Source organism: Sander lucioperca, chromosome 7, assembly GCF_008315115.2.
Source record: "Sander lucioperca isolate FBNREF2018 chromosome 7, SLUC_FBN_1.2, whole genome shotgun sequence".
Classification (NCBI taxonomy): domain Eukaryota; kingdom Metazoa; phylum Chordata; class Actinopteri; order Perciformes; family Percidae; genus Sander; species Sander lucioperca.
The window spans coordinates 31,714,902-31,738,632 of record NC_050179.1 but is presented as its reverse complement, the minus strand read 5'-3'; the positions used below and the strand labels follow the sequence as shown (position 1 = coordinate 31,738,632).

At 40.2% G+C, this 23,731-nt stretch overlaps 1 protein-coding gene across 4 annotated transcripts in view; it reads left to right on the top strand.

Annotated features, from left to right (window-relative positions):
- Window positions 1–1,846: 1,846 nt before the first annotated feature.
- The window catches only part of nf1a (neurofibromin 1a), a 296,381-nt gene continuing 274,496 nt past the window's right edge, over window positions 1,847–23,731 (top strand). For all 4 annotated transcript variants that reach the window (XR_004897871.1, XM_036003223.1, XM_036003224.1 and 1 more), the window contains exons 1-2: window positions 1,847–2,108; window positions 19,032–19,175. Coding sequence is in view for 3 of the 4 variants with exons in the window: in XM_036003223.1 (XP_035859116.1) it covers window positions 2,049–2,108; window positions 19,032–19,175 (204 nt within the window). In the remaining variant the exon portion in view is untranslated. The remainder of the gene's footprint in view (window positions 2,109–19,031; window positions 19,176–23,731) is intronic.

The window sequence follows — 23,731 nt, the reverse complement described above, 5'->3', positions numbered from 1 at the left end:
ACACACACAAACACACACACACACACACACACACACACACACACACACACACAGAGAATGTAGAGTGGAGAGAAGGATCACTTTGGCGCGGAGAACTACGCATCTGTATGAACAGCTAGGCGTACAGCCTACACATCGTATAAGTAAACATTTTAATTTCAAAATTATTTTGTTGTTCAACTAGGTCTATACATTTGTTTTTCTAGAATTGTGATGGGGGTAGCACCCTTTAATAACAAGCTGTCACTGGAGCTAAGAAATTCTGTGTATGAAATGGGTTGAGAAATGGAAACATAGTGATATTCAAGATATTCTGTTTACTTGTTGCCATTAAAACAGACTTACAGCAGCTATGATTGGTCCATGCTCGCTCAAGATAATAGAACCGGATTTGTTTAGGTCCCCTGTTGTATCCCCTGATCAATTGGCTATCCTAACCTTAACTACTCGAGGTCAATGCCTAACTTCAACCATCGCAGGGCGGGACTTGCCTAGAACTGCTCTGGGATCCATAATAAGGCAAACCATGCACACTTATCTTGTAGGTTTTCCGAAGAAATCAAATTTCTGCTTAGTTGACGACGAATTGAGGCAGGGTCTCTCAACTGCCGACAAATTGCCACTGTGGTGCCGCAATGTGTGCCGAACGGATGTCGCTTGCTTGCCACTGCTGTGCCACTGTTGTAACACATACAACTTTCATACAATATGGCTATTATTCAACTATTTAAAGACATTCATATTAACTAGAACAATTATCACTTTTCCACATTTCCTACAACTTCACCTTCTTCTTATACATTTTAACCAGCAATCTAGTTTAGCTTTAGCCCTAGCTTTTATTTATTATTCCACATCTTTTTTTACATTAGTGGTGTTATTCAACTTTTCAATGAAATTTATACTAATTAAAACCATTCCCACTTTTCCAACTATTCTCACTACTTCAACTTCTTTTTACGGATTAAGCTATTAATCCAGTTTAGCTTTAGCAATTTAGCTATTCAGCATTCACAAGCATTTTCTGCAGGAAATGCATTTTTTAGTTTTATCTCTCTTTCTGTGCGAACTATTGAGAGCAACGAAAACCGTTGAATCCCTGTGTGTACACACACTTGGCCAATAAAGCTGATCTTGAAATTCTGATTTTGAAAATGTAAAGTGCTAGATAACACTTTTTGTGTTTAAATAACCTTAAAATTCTTATACTATACTACTACTATACATAACATACTGAGTAGGTAATTGCAACTGTTAAGTCTCCAAATTGTGTACATTTTCTTTTGTAAAAACATTAAAATGGACTGACAATTATTACTGTTTATTATTTAAAACAGTATAATGAAAACATTCTGATAGGCCTGGTCGTACTTAACGCATGCGCTCCAAACCTTCCAAACGATCTGCCAATTTCCCAGATTTTTTTTTACATTAGTAGCGGAAGTAAGATTTTCTTTTAATTTCAAAATAAAACAAAAGGAATCTCAAAAAACTGTTGGTTGAGCAGAACATCTAACGCTAATCACAGCTATGTGGTGTTTTCGCTAAAAAATCCGGAGGTTGTAACATCCATCGCACAATTTCAGTAGCCATTAAATAAAATGTAAGGTGTCCAAAACTACGTTAACGTTGGACAAGGGGCTACAAATACAGAATTTTTAACAGAAACAAAGGGATTTCTAGTTTCTTTTTTAAAAGTGTAGACTTGACCTTCCAAATGGTCTTTACTTCACCTATGCATTTGTATTTATTATTTCGAAAATAATTTCAACAATCGTTACTTTGAAGATTGTGCCTGGAAGTGGTCTTTTTTATTCCAGCTAGCTTGACCCTGGTCTCCAACGCCTCCTATCAATTTCTCTGAAGAAGACTTCCGGTGGTGTGTCATGGCGGTGGCATGGTGAAGCCTACAGAAAGGGAAAAATACTCGCCCCTTTCGTCCTTTCCCATCGATTCAGGACACATTTTCATTCATAAATAAGCCTGTCAGCTCCGGCACTATACCTTGGATTTATCACCAGAACTTTGCGGTGTCCCCCCGCCCGGCCATGGCGGCTCACAAACCAGTGGAGTGGGTCCAGGCCGTGATTACTAGATTTGATGAGCAGGTAAGATGGGTTGATTCAGTGGATGGGTGTAGCAAGCTTTAGTAGTCTTGAGGCCCCACCACTCCGGCTAACGTTACATTTTCACAGACGAGGTCCTTTTAAAAAAACCCAACAGGGATAGTTTTTCGACTGAAATCTGTTTTGTATTGCGCGTAATACAAGCTGCAAAACACTGAAGATTAGGTATTTTTTAGCTAGCGCCGTCTCCACGATCAATTAGCAGATGGAACGTTATCGCGCATTTGTCCTGGGATTTGTACGGACCAAGTCGGTCAATTGCAATATAATAAAAATAAAGCAATATGCCAAGGATATTTGAACTTGCACATAACCGTCTGTATATCAACTAAACGCATTCCTTTGTGCCAGCTAGCTAGCTAGCTAGCTAACATTAGCAGGCCTAGCTATCTAGCTAATGTAAACAAATAAGATGTGACTGGGTTAGCACGCTGTATTCATATGAGCAAATTAAGTTAATGGCATGTGAGGAAACGTCAATAATAAGAGTGAATGCGGCTCTCCCTGTTAGCGTATTTCATAACAACCACTGTCAGGTAGTCTGCTTGATATGGCAGGTGAAACAACCATAGTAAAGCTTTATTTTCCACAAGAACTCTAGCTATATAGCTACAATTAACATTACTTTCATTTGCTCATATTGAAACTGTTCACATCTGCATCACATTTACTAGCTAGATATATCCACAAGGTTTGTAGAACTTGCACCATCTGTTGTAAAATTAAACCTATACCCGTAAACTGAAACGCTTATTTTGATAGTCAATCTATAAATTAGTTTAGAAATTACAGTCAGAACCTTTAACTCTGCCAGTCATCCCATCCCATTCAGATTGCGTTACCAAAATTAATTGGTGTTTTGTTTAAAGGGAAATCTGACAACCAGTTTGTGTTGGGGGAAAAACTTGTTTGCCATTTAAAAGTTATTTGGCTTTGTTTAGTCTTCAGAGGTGTTTGCATCTGGTGTTAGTTGCCAAAGATCATGGATTGTAGCCGGAGTTTAGCAGCTCAGCTTGGATTACTACCATTGGTTTAAGGCGTTATATCCCCTTTTTGATTATTGTTACCCTAAGCCCCAAATAAAGCCTCTCAGTCAGTCTATTTTAGTTTTTTTTTTTCTCAATAAATATGCTGTTTTATATTATTGATACTAAAATATTTAACTCTTGTTAATCTGCTGGACATCTAAGTGTGCTTGGGGTATTGAAATAACTACAGTAATAACAGTTATTATTTGAAATGGGATGATCATCACCTACTTGCCATGGTATTTTATTTTTATACATAATACAGCTTCGCAGTGAACAATTAACCTAGTAGGCCTACTCGGTTCCAAAATTCTCAAAACCCGAAAATCAATAAGGTCAGAGCTTATCGATACTGCGTGGATCATAGAATGCTACGTCTAAAATAGGGCTGGACCCTAATATTCGTTCGGTGGGTTGGTATTCGATTTGAAAATTTGACATTCAAATATTCGTTTTTTTTTTTTTTTTGCACAACCTGGCATCCCCCTCCAAACGGTTCTCATTCGCGCTTGAATATGTTCGAAATATAATACTCTCTTTTACATTTTTAAAAATGTAATCAAAATATCAGACAGTAATCAGACGTTAGCGTCATGGACTCATGGCAGTGCGCTACCCGCCTGGCCCATTATGAACGCTAATCAGCACATCTGCGTTCATCAACCACCAGAGAGAGAGAGAGAGAGAGAGAGAGAGAGAGAGAGAGAGAGAGAGAGACGGTCTTGTGCGTTCTGCATGTGGTGTCTGCTGATGTGCAGGTTACCTTCCCCCCAAACACGGACACACATATATACAGATACGCCTCGCTTTATAAGATAAATAGCCTGCCTATAAGTGGCATCACGCTGTCTGCACTTGTTGTGTGGTTGTGCTTTGCATGTGTGGGATTCTGATACGTCCTTAAATTCGGGAATTGTCCTTTGTTTATTCAAAGTCAGGACAGTCCAAAGTAGTGCAACTTTATGTATGCCACATTTTAGCTGCCAAAGCTCCGCTGCTCTCTGTCTCTGTTCCTCAGGGTGAGAGGGGGAGTGGCCAGTGGCTAGAGCGGCAAAAGCCAATGTGTGCTTCTTTTAGCGATATATATTTAACGATATCTTTTGCATTTATAATCCAAACACTGCACTTACTCGTGCCCGTAGCAAGACACATGTCAAGTTTGAAATCCATCGGACTAACGGTTCGAGAGATATTCGCATAAAACCCAGACAGACAGAAAGACGTTCCTGCAATTTATAGAGAGATAATAATATGTCCTCTCTCCGAAGCTTCGAATATTTGATGCTCATTACTACCGAAGCTTCGAAGCTCAAAAAATGGTATTCGGGACCAGCCCTAGTCTAAAAATAGATAGGCGCGGATCAATTGCAAGGTTTAACTATAATTATAGTGTGAAATAGTTTTTTACTTTTGCTGATACTTAAAGTAGGCTGATAAATCTCTATGGAGGGTTGCCGTGAAAAGATACAGGCAACGCAATTTTCTGTTCACGTGAACGGCGCATGTTAAAATCTAATATGGCACTGATGCCTAAACGACCGGTACGGAATAGATTTCGTTGCCACTTAGCTGCCCTCTGATAGATAGATAGATAGATAGATAGATAGATAGATAGATAGATAGATTTTTTTATTGATCCCAAAAAAATGGGAAATAACATTGTTGCAGAAGCAAAAATTTCAGACACACAGCACATGTACAGAGTAAACATTAAATAATAGGAAAAACATATACATGAAATAATAATAGAATAATACACTAGCAATATTTAAAATATATACAATTTGGATGCTCCGAAACGGACGTTAGAGGCAACAGAAACATTGCTGCATGGGACGCTAGTTAACCCTAACTGTACACCTGGCAGCAGGTAACGTTGATCTTAGCTAACGCTAGCAAGTGACTGGATTAAACACGGTTAAAATGCTGACAGCTAAACGGTGTAAAAGTGTGACTGTATTTCACTGTAGAGGAGTCATACACCGGGACGTACAACAGTCTGCCGCTAAAGCTATGAGCTAAAAGACACAAACTAGCACTTGTCACTGCTGTTGTCTTAAAAACAACACAGACGTGACTAAAGGTTGCGTTTACTTAAAACTGGTAAAACCTCGTGATGCATTCATAGTTATTGTAAAATACCCTTTATTCATCTGTTTTTGTCATTTAACAGCATTCTACTGGTGACAGGAGTTATTATTAATAAAAGTTATTACATTTTTAATAAATTATTTAAATTCCCCCCCTTTTTTCTGCTGATCCGAAAATTGAACTGATCTGTGACTCAAAACTGTGATCTGAACTGTGAGTTTTGTGATCCGTTGCACCCCTAGTTCTGTTAAGATTAAAGAAGAACTCTGGCCACTTTTTGCGTGAATCTTGATCGCTATAAATACTGTTGATAGGAAAAAAAAACGACCAGAATCAATGTTAGCAAACTGGAGTTGCTGCAGCTACGTCCAGAGCTCCCAGTTAGCTAAAACAGCAGTTGTGTGGGCATGTTCTAAAGTTTGCCTTTGTGCCTCTTAACAGGCACAAAATGCAATTAAAATGTCTGTGCAACATGAACAGGGCCCTTACGTGACAAAAAGATGCGTTTTCAACTCAGACATTGTTTAAATTCACCTACCCTGTCTTGACCCTGCCGGTAGCTAGCTCCCCCTGCTAGCTGCTAGCTGCCATCCGGGATGAGTGGGTTCAGCCAGGCATCGGTGATAATCATCACACAGCAGTTCTGTGTGTAGTTGTAGCTCATCCATTTTGTGTGTGTTCGATCTGCCGTTGGTGAGTAGGAGTCTTGGCAGTGGAGGTCTGTGTGGTAGTTCCCTTAAACAGGCTAGAAGGCTCGACCGGCATCCTTGCTTCTGTGGTCTGGCTATGTTCTCCAGAGGACAGGTCATGCCTTTTATTTCAAGTTTATTTCCCCCTCAAAAATAGGTAATTGAGCACTGTAGTGGTTATGACCATATCAGTGACTATGTAACTACATGGAAACAGTCCAAATGATGTCTGTGGCTTGCACAGTGATAGCGTTAGAGAAGGCTGGCTGTAGTCTCGCGCTGAAGTCCCGTGGGAATTCAGTTGTAGCAGGAAAAGGTAAACCGTAGTGTGCAGATCGGAGCATAGTGTGTGAAGAATGAAGATCGGAGGTGTTCACAAGGGAAGAAGCTTGGAGTAAGAATACTGAGACTACAGCTAGCCTTCTCTAACGCTATTACTGTGCAAGCCACAGACATCATTTGGAATCAAGCGTGAAGCGGCTCTCCGCTCCACTAAAGATACGCGCCAGGTCTATTTTCACGCAAGCCGCAGGGCGTTCGGACAGCCGGGCAGGAAGTGAAACAGCGAGAGCATCTAGTCATTGTATATGTCTCCTCTACAACACCATTACAAAGCTGACACCTGATGGGCTGTGCTTCTTTCTGACAGTCACCCAGCCTACCTGGCTTTCCGGCTGCTGCCAGGGGATGACGATTAACATTACTGTGGACTAACAGTAGCTAACGTTAACGATCAAGTTTTCCTGTTGCGGAGCTTCACCTCCAATATGACAAATAAACTACAGTTATTACTAGGGTTGGGTACCGAAACCCGGTTCCACTATGGAACCGGTTCCTACGCAACTGGTAGTACTCGGACTGGATTAGAACGCAAATTTCGGTTCCTCATTTTGGTTCCACTTAATGTGTCGACTGAAATATTTTCCCTCTGAATTACAGGTGAAAACCACTACATTTTATGTATACACGGTTATATATTAGTGACACTACCTGTACATTGCGCTGCTCCTTTTCTAATAACTTGAGTTGAGTTTCTGTGTTTGATTGTTCTGGTTACTAGGCTAGCTTGTTAGCTTTAATTCAGGAGCTAAAGGAGCTGCAGCGCCCCCTGACCTGACTGCACGGTGACTTGTTTGCGACCTCTTTACTGTGACTGAAACCACTGAACTTGCTTGTTGCCTTTAGGAGTTGCAGAACAGGCGTTAGAGTAGGCTTATAGTAAAAATAAGTGTAATTAAACGACCTACTGGAAGCTACATTTATTAGCAAAGTAGTGAATGTATAGTGCTAAAATGTGTAGAAACACAAATGGCTACCTGTCTACTTACAGCTAGCTAAACGTACAACGCTAGCACCCCGCCTTAATTTTGATTGCATTTTACCTCTAAACCCACAAAAAAGAAGTGTAGGAAAGGTAGTAGCTACACTTCTTCTTAAGTGTTTTGATATCTTGAGAGCTGTCAGTGCAGACAGCTTACAACACATGAGCGATTGTGGAATCAGTATGTCTTGTTTATGAATCTTATACAGGCCTCTTCGACACCATCTGAGAGAGTTTTCTCCTGTGCAGGACATGCCATAAGTCAGGAGAGGTGTTGTATCTTGCCAGAGAAGGCAAATATGGTCATGTTTCTGCAAAAGAACTGCTAAAGTTTGAAGCTGGTTTAGTTAGCATACCAACTCAACATTTATTTAGTTGTTACTTGTTAATAGTGTAACTACTACTAGTTATTTATTGTTAAATTATTGTAGTTGTGTGTTAGGTGACTCAGGTTTACTTATTATATATTGAAGTACTTTAAAACGTTAATATATTGTTAAATAAAAAAAAAAAAATCAATTTAAAAATGTCTTTCTTTGATATAATTTTTTCAGTTTTTCAAGAATCGGTTTAGGAATCGGAATCGTTTTGAAAGTACCGGTCATTGGAATTGTAAAAATCCAAATGGTACCCAACCCTAGTTATTACATATACAATTATCACATTAGGAGGCAGAGAAATAGCTACATTTGACACGCAGATCAACAGAGCCGGAGAGTGAGAGAAGCCACTGCTAACTGATAAACTAAAGTAGCTAACAGCTAAGTAGCTAGTAGCTAATACCGTGTAAACAACTGTGGGATTAGCAAGAAAGTCGCTATGAGTGCTTGAGTGAACTAGTGTAACATTAGGGTTAAAATGTAAAGTGGATAATTTGCCGCTGTAATGAGGAATATGACAAAAAGTAACTGCACCGAGCTACCGAAGCAAGACGAAAACAACACCGAAGCATGTCAGCACGTCAGCCAAGCAGGAGGCAGGACAGCAGAGTCGGTGTAACCAGTTTCATTGATTAAAGTGGATGCCGCTCCGTGTATCCATATCATGTTCTGTCCAATTACGTATTGTAGCCTGTCAGACTGGCGTTTAGATCCCCTCGCAATCTCACGTAACCACGACGATGGATGATTTGAAAATATTAAAGATCGCCCAAGCCTAAATGTCACATTTATTTATTTCCCTCGCCATTTATTTCCACTTGTTATTCAAATGAAGGGGCGTGGCCATCTCACAGCCTCTGACTAAAAGCAACTAGCTAGCAGTGGTGGAAGAAGAATTCAGATCCTTTTCTTAAGTAAAAGTACTATTACCACACTGTAAAATACTCTTGGTACAAGTAAAAGTCCCTGGCTGCGGTCGAATAGTCAATTTTGCTTAGGAAGGTTCCTAACGGAGTGAAATGGTTCGGAAGTAGTTAAGTGGCTGCCATGATAAGAGCCGTTCGAATTGTCTAAGTGATAAGGAAAGGTGCTTCAATGCTTCCTTTGTTACCTCCTTTAGCATAGGATACACTGGACGATCCTTTACGAAAGGAAAGGAGATAATGCCGTCCCACAAGTCCTTGTGTCAGCTAAATTTAAAGAGACACATCACAATTTCGCAGTTTATATTTAGAATATTAAGGTGCCGGCAGCCGTAATTCTGTACGCACCGTGCACATTTTTTATTTCCTGTGAGACATTGCAACACCTCTAATAATAATGATAATGTAGCATACTTTATGGCACCGTTTGATTGGTTAAATAAACCGGTTAATGCGAACACTTTACTCTCATCCCCGACGCGTAAAATTACAGTGAGCATGTGTTTACAGAACTGTGAATGAATGGATCGCTGAATCTAAAGTTATACAGTACTGAATATTGGTTTATTTTTAGCCCAGAGCAGTGTCTGAAACAAGTTCGCCCCTCATGGCTTATTTTAGTAGCTATATGTTTTGTTAAAAGTCACTACAGATATGACCACATTATTTTGACCATGTGTGAAAGTAGGAATATTATGTGAGAATGCGCGCATCAGCTCTGACAGCATTCAAATCAATTACGCTTAAATCATCCACCCAAACCCACCCAAATTAATTACTTTCACTCCCTCTCTACAGTCTCTGTAGGCTATTGCTTTTTAAATGATGTATTGCAGCGATGTATGTGTTTTCTTTTAAAGATTTACTTTAATGATGAGAGAGGCTGCTTTCAGTAACTAAACGTTTCCATTTGCACAGTAATGTCCCTGCAGCTAATAGGCCTATCAAGGGATATTTAAACAGCAAAACTAAAAACTGTAGTGATAAACTTGACAGAGAAAACATTAATACTTAATTTTTAGCTTCTGAAATAATCGAAGAAGTTACGCTGCTGACTGCTGTCCTCGTGCGTAAATGCGCAAGCAGCAGTGGACAGCTCCTGCTCTGTTTACAGTTTAGAGAATATTGTCCTTATTAATAATGTATTTCTTTCACCCACCTGCAACCATCTAACCCTTATGACATAAAAAATGTATCATAGGCCTTACACATTCTGCTTATCTTGCATACATGTAACAATTATTTTTATACAATAATCCTTATCTGGATTCATGTGGATACATATGAGTGGACAGAAGGGTGAGTTTGAGCAAACAATAATGATAATAAACTTTATCCGCAAAACACCTATACAAGAAACAGCCTACAGCTCAGTGCTTTATGATAACGAAATTACATGCAGTGGGTGCTTCACATGAACAGACATACAGTAATTAATAATTCCCCCAAGAGCAAGCATTTAGTGCGACAGTGGCGAGGAAAAACTCCCTTTTAGGCAGAAACCTTGAGTTGTGAGGAAAACTTCCTTTTAGGGAGAAACCTCGGACAGACCCAGGCTCTTGGTAGGTGGTAGGGCCGAACGATTAATTGCATTTGCAATAATATCGCGATATGTTAAAATGCGATTTCCTAATCGCAAAGGCTGCGATTTGGTCACGTGACTTGTGAGAGCAAATCAGTCTGCACTCCGCAGAGAAAGTATCAACTTAGCACGCTAACGCTACGCCGTACCTTGAGCAGATTTCTGTCATTCAAACAATTCTGAGTTGTAGTTTAAAACTTTTACAGCCATTTTAATAAAATTTAAGGGTTTTATTCGGGCTCGAGTCCATACATGCAGTTAATGGATACAGGCACGCAGAACTGAAGGCTCGGTTAACAACGATTAGCTCTGATTAGCGGTTAGCTCTAGTTAGCTAGCTCAGTTATAAAGATATGGAGTGGAGGAGACTGCAGCGGAGAGGGGTAACAACCAGACTCTGATAAATGATGTTCGGGGAGCTATCACAGCAGCGTGGCTGCGTTGTTTCAACGGTTTTATTAGTACAGTTAATCCCACGGCAAGACCAGCAGCAGCATGCTACTACTAACATAACGATAGCTGTCATGCACGCAGCACGCAACTTCATGAGGGGAGGGAGGGGCTGGAGGCAGCTCCTCTGTGTGCGCTGTAAAAAAAAATACACCGTTGTGTATATACTGTATATACTATATTTTTACTTATTTAACTGTCTAGTAAAGTTCAAAGACAGTGTTTAAAAAGTGCAATCCACATGTTTACATATGTTTATTACAGTAAATAATAATTCAATAATCTAAATACTACTAAGTGTGGTAAAGCCACATATGTTTTTATATTTCTGCAATCTGCACTTTAGTTTGTGTGATTTGTTTCTGACTTTCATATGAATGTTTACACCAGGCTTGGTCAGTGCTCAATATACTACTGTGACTGAAGTAGTTAAATAAAAGATGTCATTCATATAAATTCATGCATCACCTAATTTCATCATCACATACAGGCCTGGCCTCCAGGAAAGAAAAGTTTGTTTAATCTATCTAATCTTGTGTTGTTCATACTATACAATGATTTATTGCTTGTCTTTGTTGAATAATACAGAAGACAAAGAGCTTAAAAAATAATTGCATATTAAATTGCAATATTTGTGAAAAAAAATCGCAATTAGATTATTTTCAAAAATCGTTCAGCCCTAGTAGGTGGTGTCTGACGGTGCCGGTTGGGGGTGTGATGAACAGTGGCAATTATAGTCACAGTAAAAATAATGGAACTATGACTAGAAATAGTAGTTGTAGTAGATTACCATCGGGGTTAAGGAAAAGTGGTTAGTAAAGGACATAGGTGGAGGTAATTTTTTTTACTGTTCGACCGCAGCCCTGCATTGGAAATGTTACTTAAGTAAAAGTATGTAAGTATGATCACGAAAATGTACTTAAAGTATTAAAAGTAAAAGTACTCAATGCAGAAAAATCCTCACATTTTAGAAACGGGAAACGCTCAAAACTGTTCTGTCAATCAACTAGGCCTAAGTGTTTAATCGCCTAATCATTTCAGCTGGACTTGTTGGCCGTTATATTGTTGGGAAATTTAATTTATAATTAAAGCTGCAAGCAGCGATGGACGGGCCCTTGCTCCTCTGCGCGCATCGGGGTCACCGGCGGTCGCAGCTCCTTGCGACCGTGCAATTGCGCGGCACTCAGACACCGCAAATCGTCACCAATGAAAAGGGAACTCCCTGCTGCGTTCAATGATACCTCACACAAGACTCTACCTTAGATGGGTCAGCATTTATGAAAGGGGGCGTGGCTTGAACATAGGGGGTGGGCCAAACCATCACCAATGAAGAAGGAACTCTCTGCTGAGTTCATTGATACCTCACACAATGGTCAACCTTAAATTGTTCAAACGTTATGAAAGGGGGCGTGGCTTAAGCATAGGGGGCGGGCCAAACGATCACCAATGAAGAAGGAACTCTCTGCTGAGTTCAATGACACCTCACACAAGACCCTACCTTAGATGGATCAGCATTCATGAAAGGGGGTGTGGCTTAAGCATAGGGGCGGACCAAACCATCACCAATGAAGAAGCAACTCTCTGCTGAGCTGGACGGGCCCTCGCTCCTCTGCGCGTGTCGGGGTTACAGGCGGTCGCCGCTCCTTGCGACTGTGCATTTGCGCGGCACTCGGACACCGCAAATCGTCACCAATGAAAAGGGAACTCCATGCTGAGTTCAATGAAACCTCACACAAGATGCTACGTCATACAGTTTATTAGCTGTTAAAGGGGGCGTGACTAAAGCATGGGGGTCGGGGCAAACCTTTATCAATAAAAAAGGAAGTCTCTGCTGAGTTCATTGATACCTCACATAAGACTCTACCATAAACGGGTCACCATGTATGAAAGGGGGCGTGGCTAAGCACAGAGGGGCGGGCCAAACCATCACCAATGAATAAGGAACTCTCTGCTGAGTTCAATGATACCTCACACAAGGGTATACCTTAAACGGTGTAAATGCTATGAAAGGGGGCGTGGCTTGAACATAGGGGGCGGGCCAAACCATCACCAATGAAGAAAGAACTCTCTGCTGAGTTCATTGATACCTCACACAATGGTCAACCTTAAATTGTTCAAATTTTATGAAAGGGGGCGTGGCTTAAGCATAGGGGGCGGGCCAAACCATCACCAATGAAGAAGCAACTCTCTGCTGAGTTCAATGACACCTCACACAAGACTCTACGCCATACAGTTTATTAGCTGTGAAAGGGGGCGTGGCTTACGCACAGGGGGCGGGCCAAACCATCACCAATGAAGAAGCAACTCTCTGCTGAGTTCAATGACACCTCACACAAGACTCTACGCCATACAGTTTATTAGCTGTGAAAGGGGGCGTGGCTTACGCACAGGGGGCGGGCCAAACCATCACCAATGAAGAAGCAACTCTCTGCTGAGTTCAATGACACCTCACACAAGACTCTACCTTAAACGGTACAAATGTTATGAAAGGGGGCGTGGCCTGAGTAAGTGGGCGTGGTTATATTATAGGGGCCAGCTCATTATCACATGTAGACCACACATTCTAAGTTTCATGTAAATCGGATGATGTTTGTCATATAAGGCGCATTTCCTGTTGCCAGCGGGGGGCGCTATGACCAAAAGTCAAATATGGCCTGTAGGTGTCCTCAGGCCTGGACCCTTGTCAATCGTGAGAATTTTCGGCCATGCCCTATGACGAAAAGTTTTTCTTTTAACAACTTTTCATCTTTAATGTCTTAAGATGGCACAGACCGAATTTGAAGTTGATCGGATGAAATCTCTTTAAAAATGAAAAGTTCGTTAAAGTACGACATGTGGAAATGGCCAAAATCGCACTAATTTCGAACTTTGAAATCAAAATGGCGGACTTCCTGTTGTGCTCAGGGTATGGCTTCAATGACGTTTTTTGTACATCTTGACATGATACATATGTGTACCAAGTTTCGTGAGTCTACGTTAAACGCACTGCAGGGGCTCAATTTTTTTAACATTGTAGGGGGCGCTAGCGAGCCATTTTTGCGCGCCTATTCCCGAAACCCTTAAAATACGTAAATTTTCACCAGACTTGATGCGACCGCCAAATTTGGTGAGTTTTTGAATATGTTAAGCACCTCAAAAAGCCAATTCATTTGCCGGGAAAATAATAATTCCTTCAGTTTCAATAGGTAAAATACGTAAATTTTCACCAGACTTGATGCAACCGCCAAATTTGGTGAGTTTTTGAATATGTTAAGCCCCTCAAAAAGCCAATTCATTTGCCGGGAAAATAATAATTCCTTCAGTTTCAATAGGGCCTTCGCCGCTGTCGGCGCTCGGGCCCTAATAAAACAATGTTTTAAAAAACTGCATCAGTTTTGTGTGCAAAAATCATAATTTGTAAAGTAACTAGTAACTAAAGCTATCAGATTAATGTAGTGGAGTAAAACGTACAATGTTTCCCTCTGAAATGTAGTGGAGTAGAAGTAGAAAGTGGCATGAAAAGACTCAAGTAAAGTAACTCAAATTTGTACTTAAGTACAGTACTTGAGTAAATGTACTTAGTTACATTACATTACTGCTAGCTAGTAGCCTCAGTACCCTGACGTCGCCAGCATATCACTATCTAACAGACAGTGCGAGCGTTTCATTTGTATTTGCAACTAAATATAGATGTGTGGGAACAGTAAAATCTATTTAGGAGCATGTGTGCAAATAACCTAACATTAAGGTATAGGACATTAACGTTTTTTGGTCTTCGCTACATTTTTGTTTTAGTTTTTTTGTCTTTCGTGTCTTTGTTACTATAGCACATACGTGCGTGTCTCTGAGGAAATGTAACCACACTTTGGCCACTTTCGGCTCGACATTATACAACCCTATTACATTATATTGCAGCAAGCGTTGTCTGTGTGGAGTTTTGAAAAGTGTAACCACACTTGTGACCGCTTTAGCTCATTGCGATTTAAACAAGCTGCAGAGGGGATCTAGCCCTGCTCCGTCTCTACCGAATCCCTGCTGCACCCTGTTCATGTGACAGCAGCAGTAAAACTATATTTCACACTATAATTGTTAAACTTTGCAAATAATCCAAATGTGTGCTGAACCATGGGGGGCGGTCCGTTTTACCACTACTGTATATTCAACATTACTGATAATTTATTGATCAATGGAACATTTATTTCAAAATAGAAAACATTACACTTTTGTATTCATATCACAAGAACACAAAAGATTGATTTGTCGTTCGGTCGGGTTGCGGACCTTGTTGTTTGAGTACAACCAAACACTGAACATAACATCTTTAGGCGGCCAAAATGTTACTGTTAACTTTTATGAACTGAAAACACATTGACATTCTCTCATCTGCTCTCTCTCTCTCTCTCTCTCGCTCTCTCGCTCTCTCTCTCTCTCTCTTTTCCTCTAAAACACCTCAGTATTTTTGTGCTTTGATAGTGTCTGTATCACAAGGAAGCTATTAATAATGGACTAATATAAACTTAGCACAAAAAGTAAGGAAATTTGTGTTTGGTAGATTATTTCTCTGTGGTAACAATGCTTTTTGGCAATAAATCTTACACCGTTGGAAAGCCTGTTTAGTTCCCTTTCAAATGGTGCCCCATTTGTAAGGAACATGCATTTGTGGGATGAGCAGCAGCGCTGAGTATGTGGGTTGCGCCCATGAACATTTTGCCAAATCTTCTCTGCCAATGCCAAACAGCTTATTCTGCCATTGACTCGTTTGGTGTTTGGTGGATTGGATGATTGAAGTTTGAAGAAACAAGACATATTGGCAATTGAACAATTTATTCATTTCACAAACAGGAGCCTCAGTAGTGTGTGGAAGAACCATACACAGCTACAACAGCCTGGCACCTCCTCCTCATGCTGGTCACCAGCCTGGTCACGCACTGCTGTGGGATCGCATCCCATTCTTAAACCAGCAGTATCATAAACTTACAATTAACATCTAAATATTTAAAAAATGAATAGTTTCCTTTTCAGGTGAATTCCACACGATGTAAGCCAGACCAGTTCAGCTAAAATAGCGAGTGGATAAAATAATAGAAGCACCTGTCAGTGTAACACAATTTAACAGCACCACAAACTGGGCTACGAACTCTGGTCATATGATCAATGGTCATAAAGTTGAATCCACACCTCTCTAAAAAAAAAAAATCTAAAAAACTGATTATAACCTTCATTAAGGTAGGATTTATTGTAGGACTGTTGTATTAGACTGCATTAGTTTTAGCTAGGTGTACCTCATAAACTGAATACTGAGTGTATGTATGACCTTTGGAGGAATGGCTAGGCCTAGCTGTGTGAAACAAAGAACTCACTGACCGCGCTGTGCTGCACTGGACTGCAAACAGAGGCATGGCCTGTTTTACATTGTATACTATAGGCATGTGATGGTGGGACCGTCTGACTTCATGATGGAGCCATGGGTCTGTATTGAGTTCCTATCCCATGACTTTCAATTAGGAATCCAGTTTTTAGGCATAATACTACTGATGATTGTTGGACAAAACTTTTTTTTTTTGGTCAGATTTATTTATCAGAATTATTTAGGATATCACGAAGCAAAGTACATTTGCATTTAATAAAACTTTACTGTTTTGTCATCACAAAAATAATATTATAAAGTATTATATAAATATTTTTTTACAAAAATTGTAATAGTCTCTGGTGTGTAGTATAGTAATATAATAGTGACCGGTGGAAATAATTCCCTCTGCACAATTTGAATTGTGTTAAAATTGGCAGTGATTTTCGTATCTTTTCTTCTACAATGTTCAAAACAATGAACAAATATGTTTTTTTCATTTAAAAAATGACTAGACTATAGCATATGCGATAGAGGAAAAAACTACATGTCTCGGTACAGAAGCATATCATAGATTTACAAACTACAAATGGCGACAAGCAAGCGGGAAAGTCAAAGCCCAAGCCATGGCGAAACAGGGAAATATTGCGAATTACTTGAAAACCAAGCATGGACATTATCACAGGACTTCCTTGTATTGTTGTATTGCCCTTGTCACTTTGTAACTCTTGTTCAACTTTGTGCAAAATAACAAAGACATTTTTGATTAAAACCAAGCAGCAGTCTAACGTGAATTAAGCCAAGAAATTACCAGCGAGGATGAGTCGGCACCAGCTACAGCCTTGATTTTCTTTACAGCCTGCGAGGTTCTTATTGGGATTACAGTGAAATCTATCCAGAGTGGGTCAAACTGGTAGACACTTGTTAACAATTATTTTGATTCAAGTCGGCACTTTATAATTTTATGAGTTTGTTTTTACTGTTGCTCTTGGGGGGAATTGTTGTATATTCTGCAGTTAAAGACACAAACTAGCACTTGGTCACTGCTGTTGTCTACACAGACTGGACTAAATGGTGCGTTTACTTGAATGTAATAACTTATTAAATTTTTTTTTAATTATTTAAATTCCTCCCTTTTTTGTGCTGATCCGAAAATTGATCCGAGTCGTGACTCAAAACCGTGATCCGAACCATGAGTTTTATGATCCGTTGCACTTGCACCCCTACAGCTGAACATGGTGGCACTGGTGGGATCTGGAAATAATAAGCTTATTTAGTATTAGTATTAGGGCTGGTATATTATATCGATATTGTGATATGAGACTAGATATTGTCTTAGATTTTGGATATCATAATATCGTGATATAACATAAGTGTTGTCTTTTACTGGTTTTAAAGTCTTTTACTGTTCTAGTTGTTCCATTATTTGCCTTTTCCCCACTTAGACATAATGTCCACATTACTGATGATTATTTATCTAAAGTGTGAAGATATTTTGTTAGAGCACCAATTGTCAACCCTAGAATATCGCCACAATATCGATATCGAGGTATTTGGTCAAGAATATCGTGATATCTGATTTTCTTGTCCAGCCCTAATTAGTATGATTTATTAGTCATAGTTCTACTATCATTACTGTAACCATAATTGCCAATGTTCATTCAAGACCTACTCTATCTATAAAGTGCCCCGAGATTACACTATAAATAAAATTGAATTGAATTGGTATAGCACCTTCTACAGAACAGAAGTCTCAAAGTGCTTTACAAAAGTAAAATTGTCAAAAATAAGACCATAAAACAGTAACAAGAAACAAGCAATAAAAAACAAACACACAAAATTACAAACACGAGACAAAGGCCAGTTTAAATAAGTGAATCTTCAGCTGCTTTTTAAAGGTGCCAACAGTTCCACAGTTTTGGAGCCACCACTTCAGAAGTTTAGTTTTTTTATTTATAGCTAAATAAGTTTATATCAACAGACAATAAACGGAGAACAATAAACAGAGAAACCGAGCCGAAAACTCTGCCAAGGAGTTAATACTAGTTTACATGATTTATTTATTTATTTATTTATTTGTTTATTTAACATGGGCAATTGACAGTTATTGACTGTCCCAGAATTAGCTCAATAGCTAAATTTCATCAGCAGTCCCTGGGCAGGCAAATCCACAAGAGTTATGACATCAAATGTTATGATTTGGGTACAGAGAACAAACATAGGCTACATCATACAAAATTAAAAAAACTTTCCTTTAAAAACATGATATCATACAAAACTACAAAACGACTACTGACGCTCAGCCAAAACAGTGTAGCTGAGTTGCAACTGTAATGCAGGCAATACAATAAAAACACAGAAGCTTCATAGTACGAACCAGCGTGAACCAACAACTCCAATATATTCTACATTAACGGCAGCGCATTACAGTCTAACTACTTCTGTTTAACCTTTCACAATAAAAGGCCAACTTAAATTTACTCAGCGTTTCGCTAATCGGCAATTCAACAAAATAGCTCAACGTTAGGTGACAGAAATACTCACTCATCTGCCATCTTGGCCCTGCTTGTCTTGGTTGTCTTTTCCAGTTTTATCTTTAGGATCCTGAAGGTCTCCAGCACACTTCTGTCCAAAGGAGGAGTACAACTTTCATGCATAGTAACACACACACTCTTGGGATTGGCGTCAGAGACGGCATCCAACAAAAACTGCCCATGCTGACATTCATTGCAGCAGAATTATTCTGTTTCTGTTGGCATTGGAGGGCACCATCAGTTGGCAGCTCGGATTCTGGAGGGTCCCCACTCTCCACTGCAGCCGCAGCCTCTCTCTAATGCATTTCTTCAGCCATATACTCTGGCTTGAATAAATAGCCTGTGGCTGAATATCCAATATCCAGATTTTACAGCTTTCTTGGTCAATATAGCACACATCGAGGAATTAATTGCTTCAGTCGACTTCATTTATCACATGGGATGATAGCAGCATAATGAAAGTAACAAAGCTGATTAAGCTTTGAAACAGTATAATATTCCATAAAGATGAATTGAATTCACTGTAATATACTATGAGCTTAACGGTATGTTCATCATCATCCTCTTGCCTTTTTCTTCAGCTTCCCATTAAAGTTGGACACCAGAACACCCACACCAAAGTCAGCACAGAGCACAACAAGGAATGTCTAATCAACATCTCCAAGTACAAGTTCTCTCTCGTCATCAGTGGCCTCACCACCATCCTCAAAAATGTCAACAACATGGTGAGTGGGGTTCTATAGTTTTGTAACTGATTTTGTAACTTTGATTGCTGTGTTTGGTAGTGAAGCAATAGCTTCCTAGTTTAGTTGTTGCATATACAGTGCCTGACAAAAGTCTTGTCGCTTATCTAAGTTGTAGGAACAACAAATAATAACTTGACTTGTAGCTTCTGGATTATGCTTATTATACCAAAATAAAGGTTTGTATCATTCATTGAGTTTTATCATTGAATTAGGACAGAAAGGTCAGATTTGGCTTGGACAAAAGTCTTGTCGCATACAAAAATACAGTAATGTACGGTAGAAATTATACTTTATTGTGAATACACAAACATGCTACAATAACATCAGAGCATACGTAAAGTCATGGTGCCTTGGAAAAAAGAAAATGAGCTTGGAGGACTACATCCATACGTCTCGGCAATGACTCAAATAACGTATTGATGAAGTCATCTGGAATAGCAAAGAAAGCAGTCTTGCAGGACTCCCAGAGTTCATCAAGATTCGTTGGTTTCATCTTCCAAGCCTCCTCCTTTATCTTACCCCAGACATGCTCAATAATGTTCATGTCTGGTGACTGGGCTGGCCAATCCTGGAGCACCTTGACCTTCTTCGCTTTCAGGAACTTTGATGTGGAGGCTGAAATATGACAAGGAGCGGCATCCTGCTGAAGAATTTGCCCTCTCTTGTGGTTTGGAATGTAATGGGCAGCAATAATTTGTTGATACTTCAGGCTGTTGATGTTGCCATCCACTCTGCAGATCTCTCGCACACACCCATACTGCATGTAACCCCAAACCATGATTTTTCCTCCACCAAACTTGACTGTTTTCTGGGTGAATCTTGGGTCCATGCGGGTTCCAACAGGTCTTCTGCAGTATTTGCAGCAATTGGGATGCAGTTCAATGGATGATTCATCAGAAAAATCAACCTTCTGCCACTTTTCCACTGTCCATCCTTTCACCAAGCTGTGGGCCTTTGCAAATGCAACACACTTTTTTAGTTGTCTTTTGTTTAATGCTGGTTTGTCAGCACTAATTTGGCCATGGAGGCCACTGCGTGAGAGAATTCGACAAACTGTTGTTATAGATACAGGGGTTTCTGGTGGCCAGCCCAGAAAAAGGGCTGGCCCTGGACTGTCGAAGCAACAAACGGTCCTCACGAACAGTTGTCTTATGGGGTCTGCCTGACCTGGACTTGTCATGAACTTCACCAGTTTCTTCAAATCTTTTTCTTATCCTTTCCACTTGACGTTTGGATACATTGAAGATGTCTGCCACCTCAGCAGCAGACTTGGTCTTCAGGCTCTTGATGATCAGCACTTTGGTCTCTGGTTGAATCTTTGGCATGTTGTGAGAGGTCAGGTTGCACTTCACATGAAGGTCTGGTGTGCTGGAGTTCTTTTTATACACACCCAGGAATGTGTTAATTACAGTATTTGTCACAGGTGAAACTCTAATCTGTGATTGGTTGAATCATATAAAGACACGACAAGACTTTTGTCCAAGCCAAATCTGACCTTTCTGTCCTAATTCAATGATAAAACTCAATGAATGATACAAACCTTTATTTTGGTATAATAAGCATAATCCAGAAGCCTTTGCCTTTCATATAAACCATTTCTGATTCCAATTGATCAACTACAAGTCAAGTTATTATTTGTTGTTCCTACAACTTAGATAAGCGACAAGACTTTTGTCAGGCACTGTAGACTGCTAGCACACACTTTTAAGACAGTCTCTCCTTGAAGGCATCCATGGTGTTGCACTCTTGTTTAAACACAAAGTGACATAGTTGTGTGAAGATTAAAGATATAAGTTCAAATCCTGCATTTTAAAGCGTGGTTTATAGTGAAATCGGTTAACCGCTGCGTCCCTAATATACACACACACACACACACACACACACACACACACACACACACACACACACACACACACACATATATATATATATATATATATATATATATATATATATATATATATATATATATATATATATATATATATATATATATATTACACACATACATACACACACAGTGGGGCAAAAAAGTATTGTCAACCACCAATTGTGCAAGTTCTCCCACTTAAAGGACAATTCCGACGCAAAACGAACCTAGGGGTTATTAACTGTTGTGTACCTACTCTGTCGCTCTCTGGGACATGTTTTCATGCTAATCGAATGAGTTTGGAGCTTTAACGGGGCTACCGCGGGACTAGTCGAACCCAAGGGGGTAAGCCTATCCTCGGACCGCGAACCTCCTATGGCGCCATTTTAATGCTACAAAGCGATCACCCCCCGTTAGCATTCCATTGACTGCCATTCATTTTGGCGCCACTTTGACAGCGAATAACTTTACATCTGAAGCGTTTAAAGACTCTATTTGTCCATTGTTTATTTTTAAAGAAACACGACAATGTATAAAAGGCTCCATTACCTTGTACTTCACATTATGGCTCCGTAGCAGACGTTTTTATAAAAATAGGCTAACGATTGTGTCATAACCACGCGACTTACTGTCGCATAGTAGAGGAATTACCGTATAGTACAGGAGAAGCGCGCAGGCAGTTTCGTCTCACATTAGCTGTTTAAGTGCAATTACTAATGTTAACTAGCATTTTAGTTAGCAATAATTAGCCTGTGCCTATGTTATCTCCTTACATATACCTGCGCTCTCCGTCTCTGCTAGATTGGGAATGATTGAGATTTCTCTTGGCACAGCTACCAGAAGACTTACAACTTTCAGACACGTTGCTCACTTCACACGTTGTCTCTCTCAGTTGGAGGCTGCGCAGTAACGCTCAGCGCTCACCGGAAAAGTGCTTCTAACGGCCTTCACTGGTCTCCGTCCAGAGCAACGGGATCTGTTGGTCCACTCTTATATACAGTCTATGGTCGAACCCCGTGCAACGTGGAATTCCCATACTGTCTATGGAGATTCCACGTTGCATGGCGTTTGACTAGTCATGACTGGTTTTCAAGATGGCTCTCGCAAGTAAACATGAACGCGACTATCTGTACACTTACAACGTTGTCAATGCTTCGGTTCACATTTAGGGACCCTAATTATGCTAACGTTAAAGTGTGGTGATGTTTCGAGCCTTTTTAGTGGTATTAAATAGCGATTTAATGTGAGTGTCCCCATGCCCTACATACTAGCATTGTAAGCTAACCAGAGGTCCGCGGTAGCCCCGTTAAAGCTCCAAACTCATTCGATTAGCATGAAAACATGTCCCAGAGAGGGACAGAGTAGGTACACAACAGTTAATAACCCCTAGGTTTGTTTTGCGCCGGAATTGTCCTTTAAAAAGATGAGAGAGGCCTGTAATTTTCATCATAGGTACACTTCAACTATGAGAGACAAAATGAGAAAAAAAATCCAGAAAATCACATTGTAGGATTTTTAATGAATTTATTGGTAAATTCCTCGGTAAAATAAGTATTTGGTCACCTACAAACAAGCAAGATTTCTGGCTCTCACAGACCTGTAACTTCTTCTTTAAGAGGCTCCTCTGTCCTCCACTCGTTACCTGTATTAATGTAGTGTTTCCTCTATGTTGATTGGCAAGTGGCGGTCCGCTACGGTTAGATTCCTCCCGCCACGGTATCAGAAATGTACAAAAAGCCGTCTATCAGCAGTGATTGTTAGAGAGCGCGTCGGAAAATAGCGCGGACACGCGCTTCACAACGCGAGTGCACATGCGTGCCACTCGGAGAAAAGGGAGAAAGAAAAAAGAGACAGGCTGTCCGGAGGACCCGGTTGAGATGTGTGCATCCTTGAGAACTGTAAGTTGTATAACTTATGTTGTCAGTTCATTTAAGCCTGTATTAGTCTATAGTTCTTGCACATTTTAGTTTCACCTTCACCTGCTAGCTAAATTGCCCGTGGCTGTTGATATCATATCATGGCATAGTAGGCTAAACAGTGATTATTTCATACATTCATGTCCCGAAACATATTGGGGGAAATTCATTCAACATAACTCACAGCCAAATAACAATTAAAACTATGTTATTTGAACATTTATAACCTAACCTAAGCTAAACTGTCTCCGTTTTGGTGTCTGCTGCGGTGCAGCGCTGTTCGGACCGTGCGCCGCTGCCCTTTTTTCCTCCATAAACTCCGCTCTCAGCTACTTTGCCAGTTGCTGCATGAACTTCCCCCGGGACATTTTACAGCTGGTGCACTCCTTGGAGAGGATGTGTGCAATGATTCCAGCCAGTTGTAGCATGTATAAAGTTATATGAACACGTAGACAGCTACCGGCCATCTACGTGTACCGCGCCTTTCACAGAGCGAGCGCCCAGTGCTTTTCTTCTGATTCAGAACAGAGTGCATCCACGCCGTAGTAGCCTACGTTACCGACTCAGGCTTTGCCTTCGGCCCACACTTGTTACTTAAGACCGCTAGTTACGTTGCTCTGACAGAGACTATGATTATTACTAAGCAACCAAGATGCATCTTCAACCACGCAAAAGATTAAAAACAAAACCGCGAAAATCCGAGCGTGTATGTGTATGGCCTCTTTTAGGAAAAGTCAGGTACCAGCAGG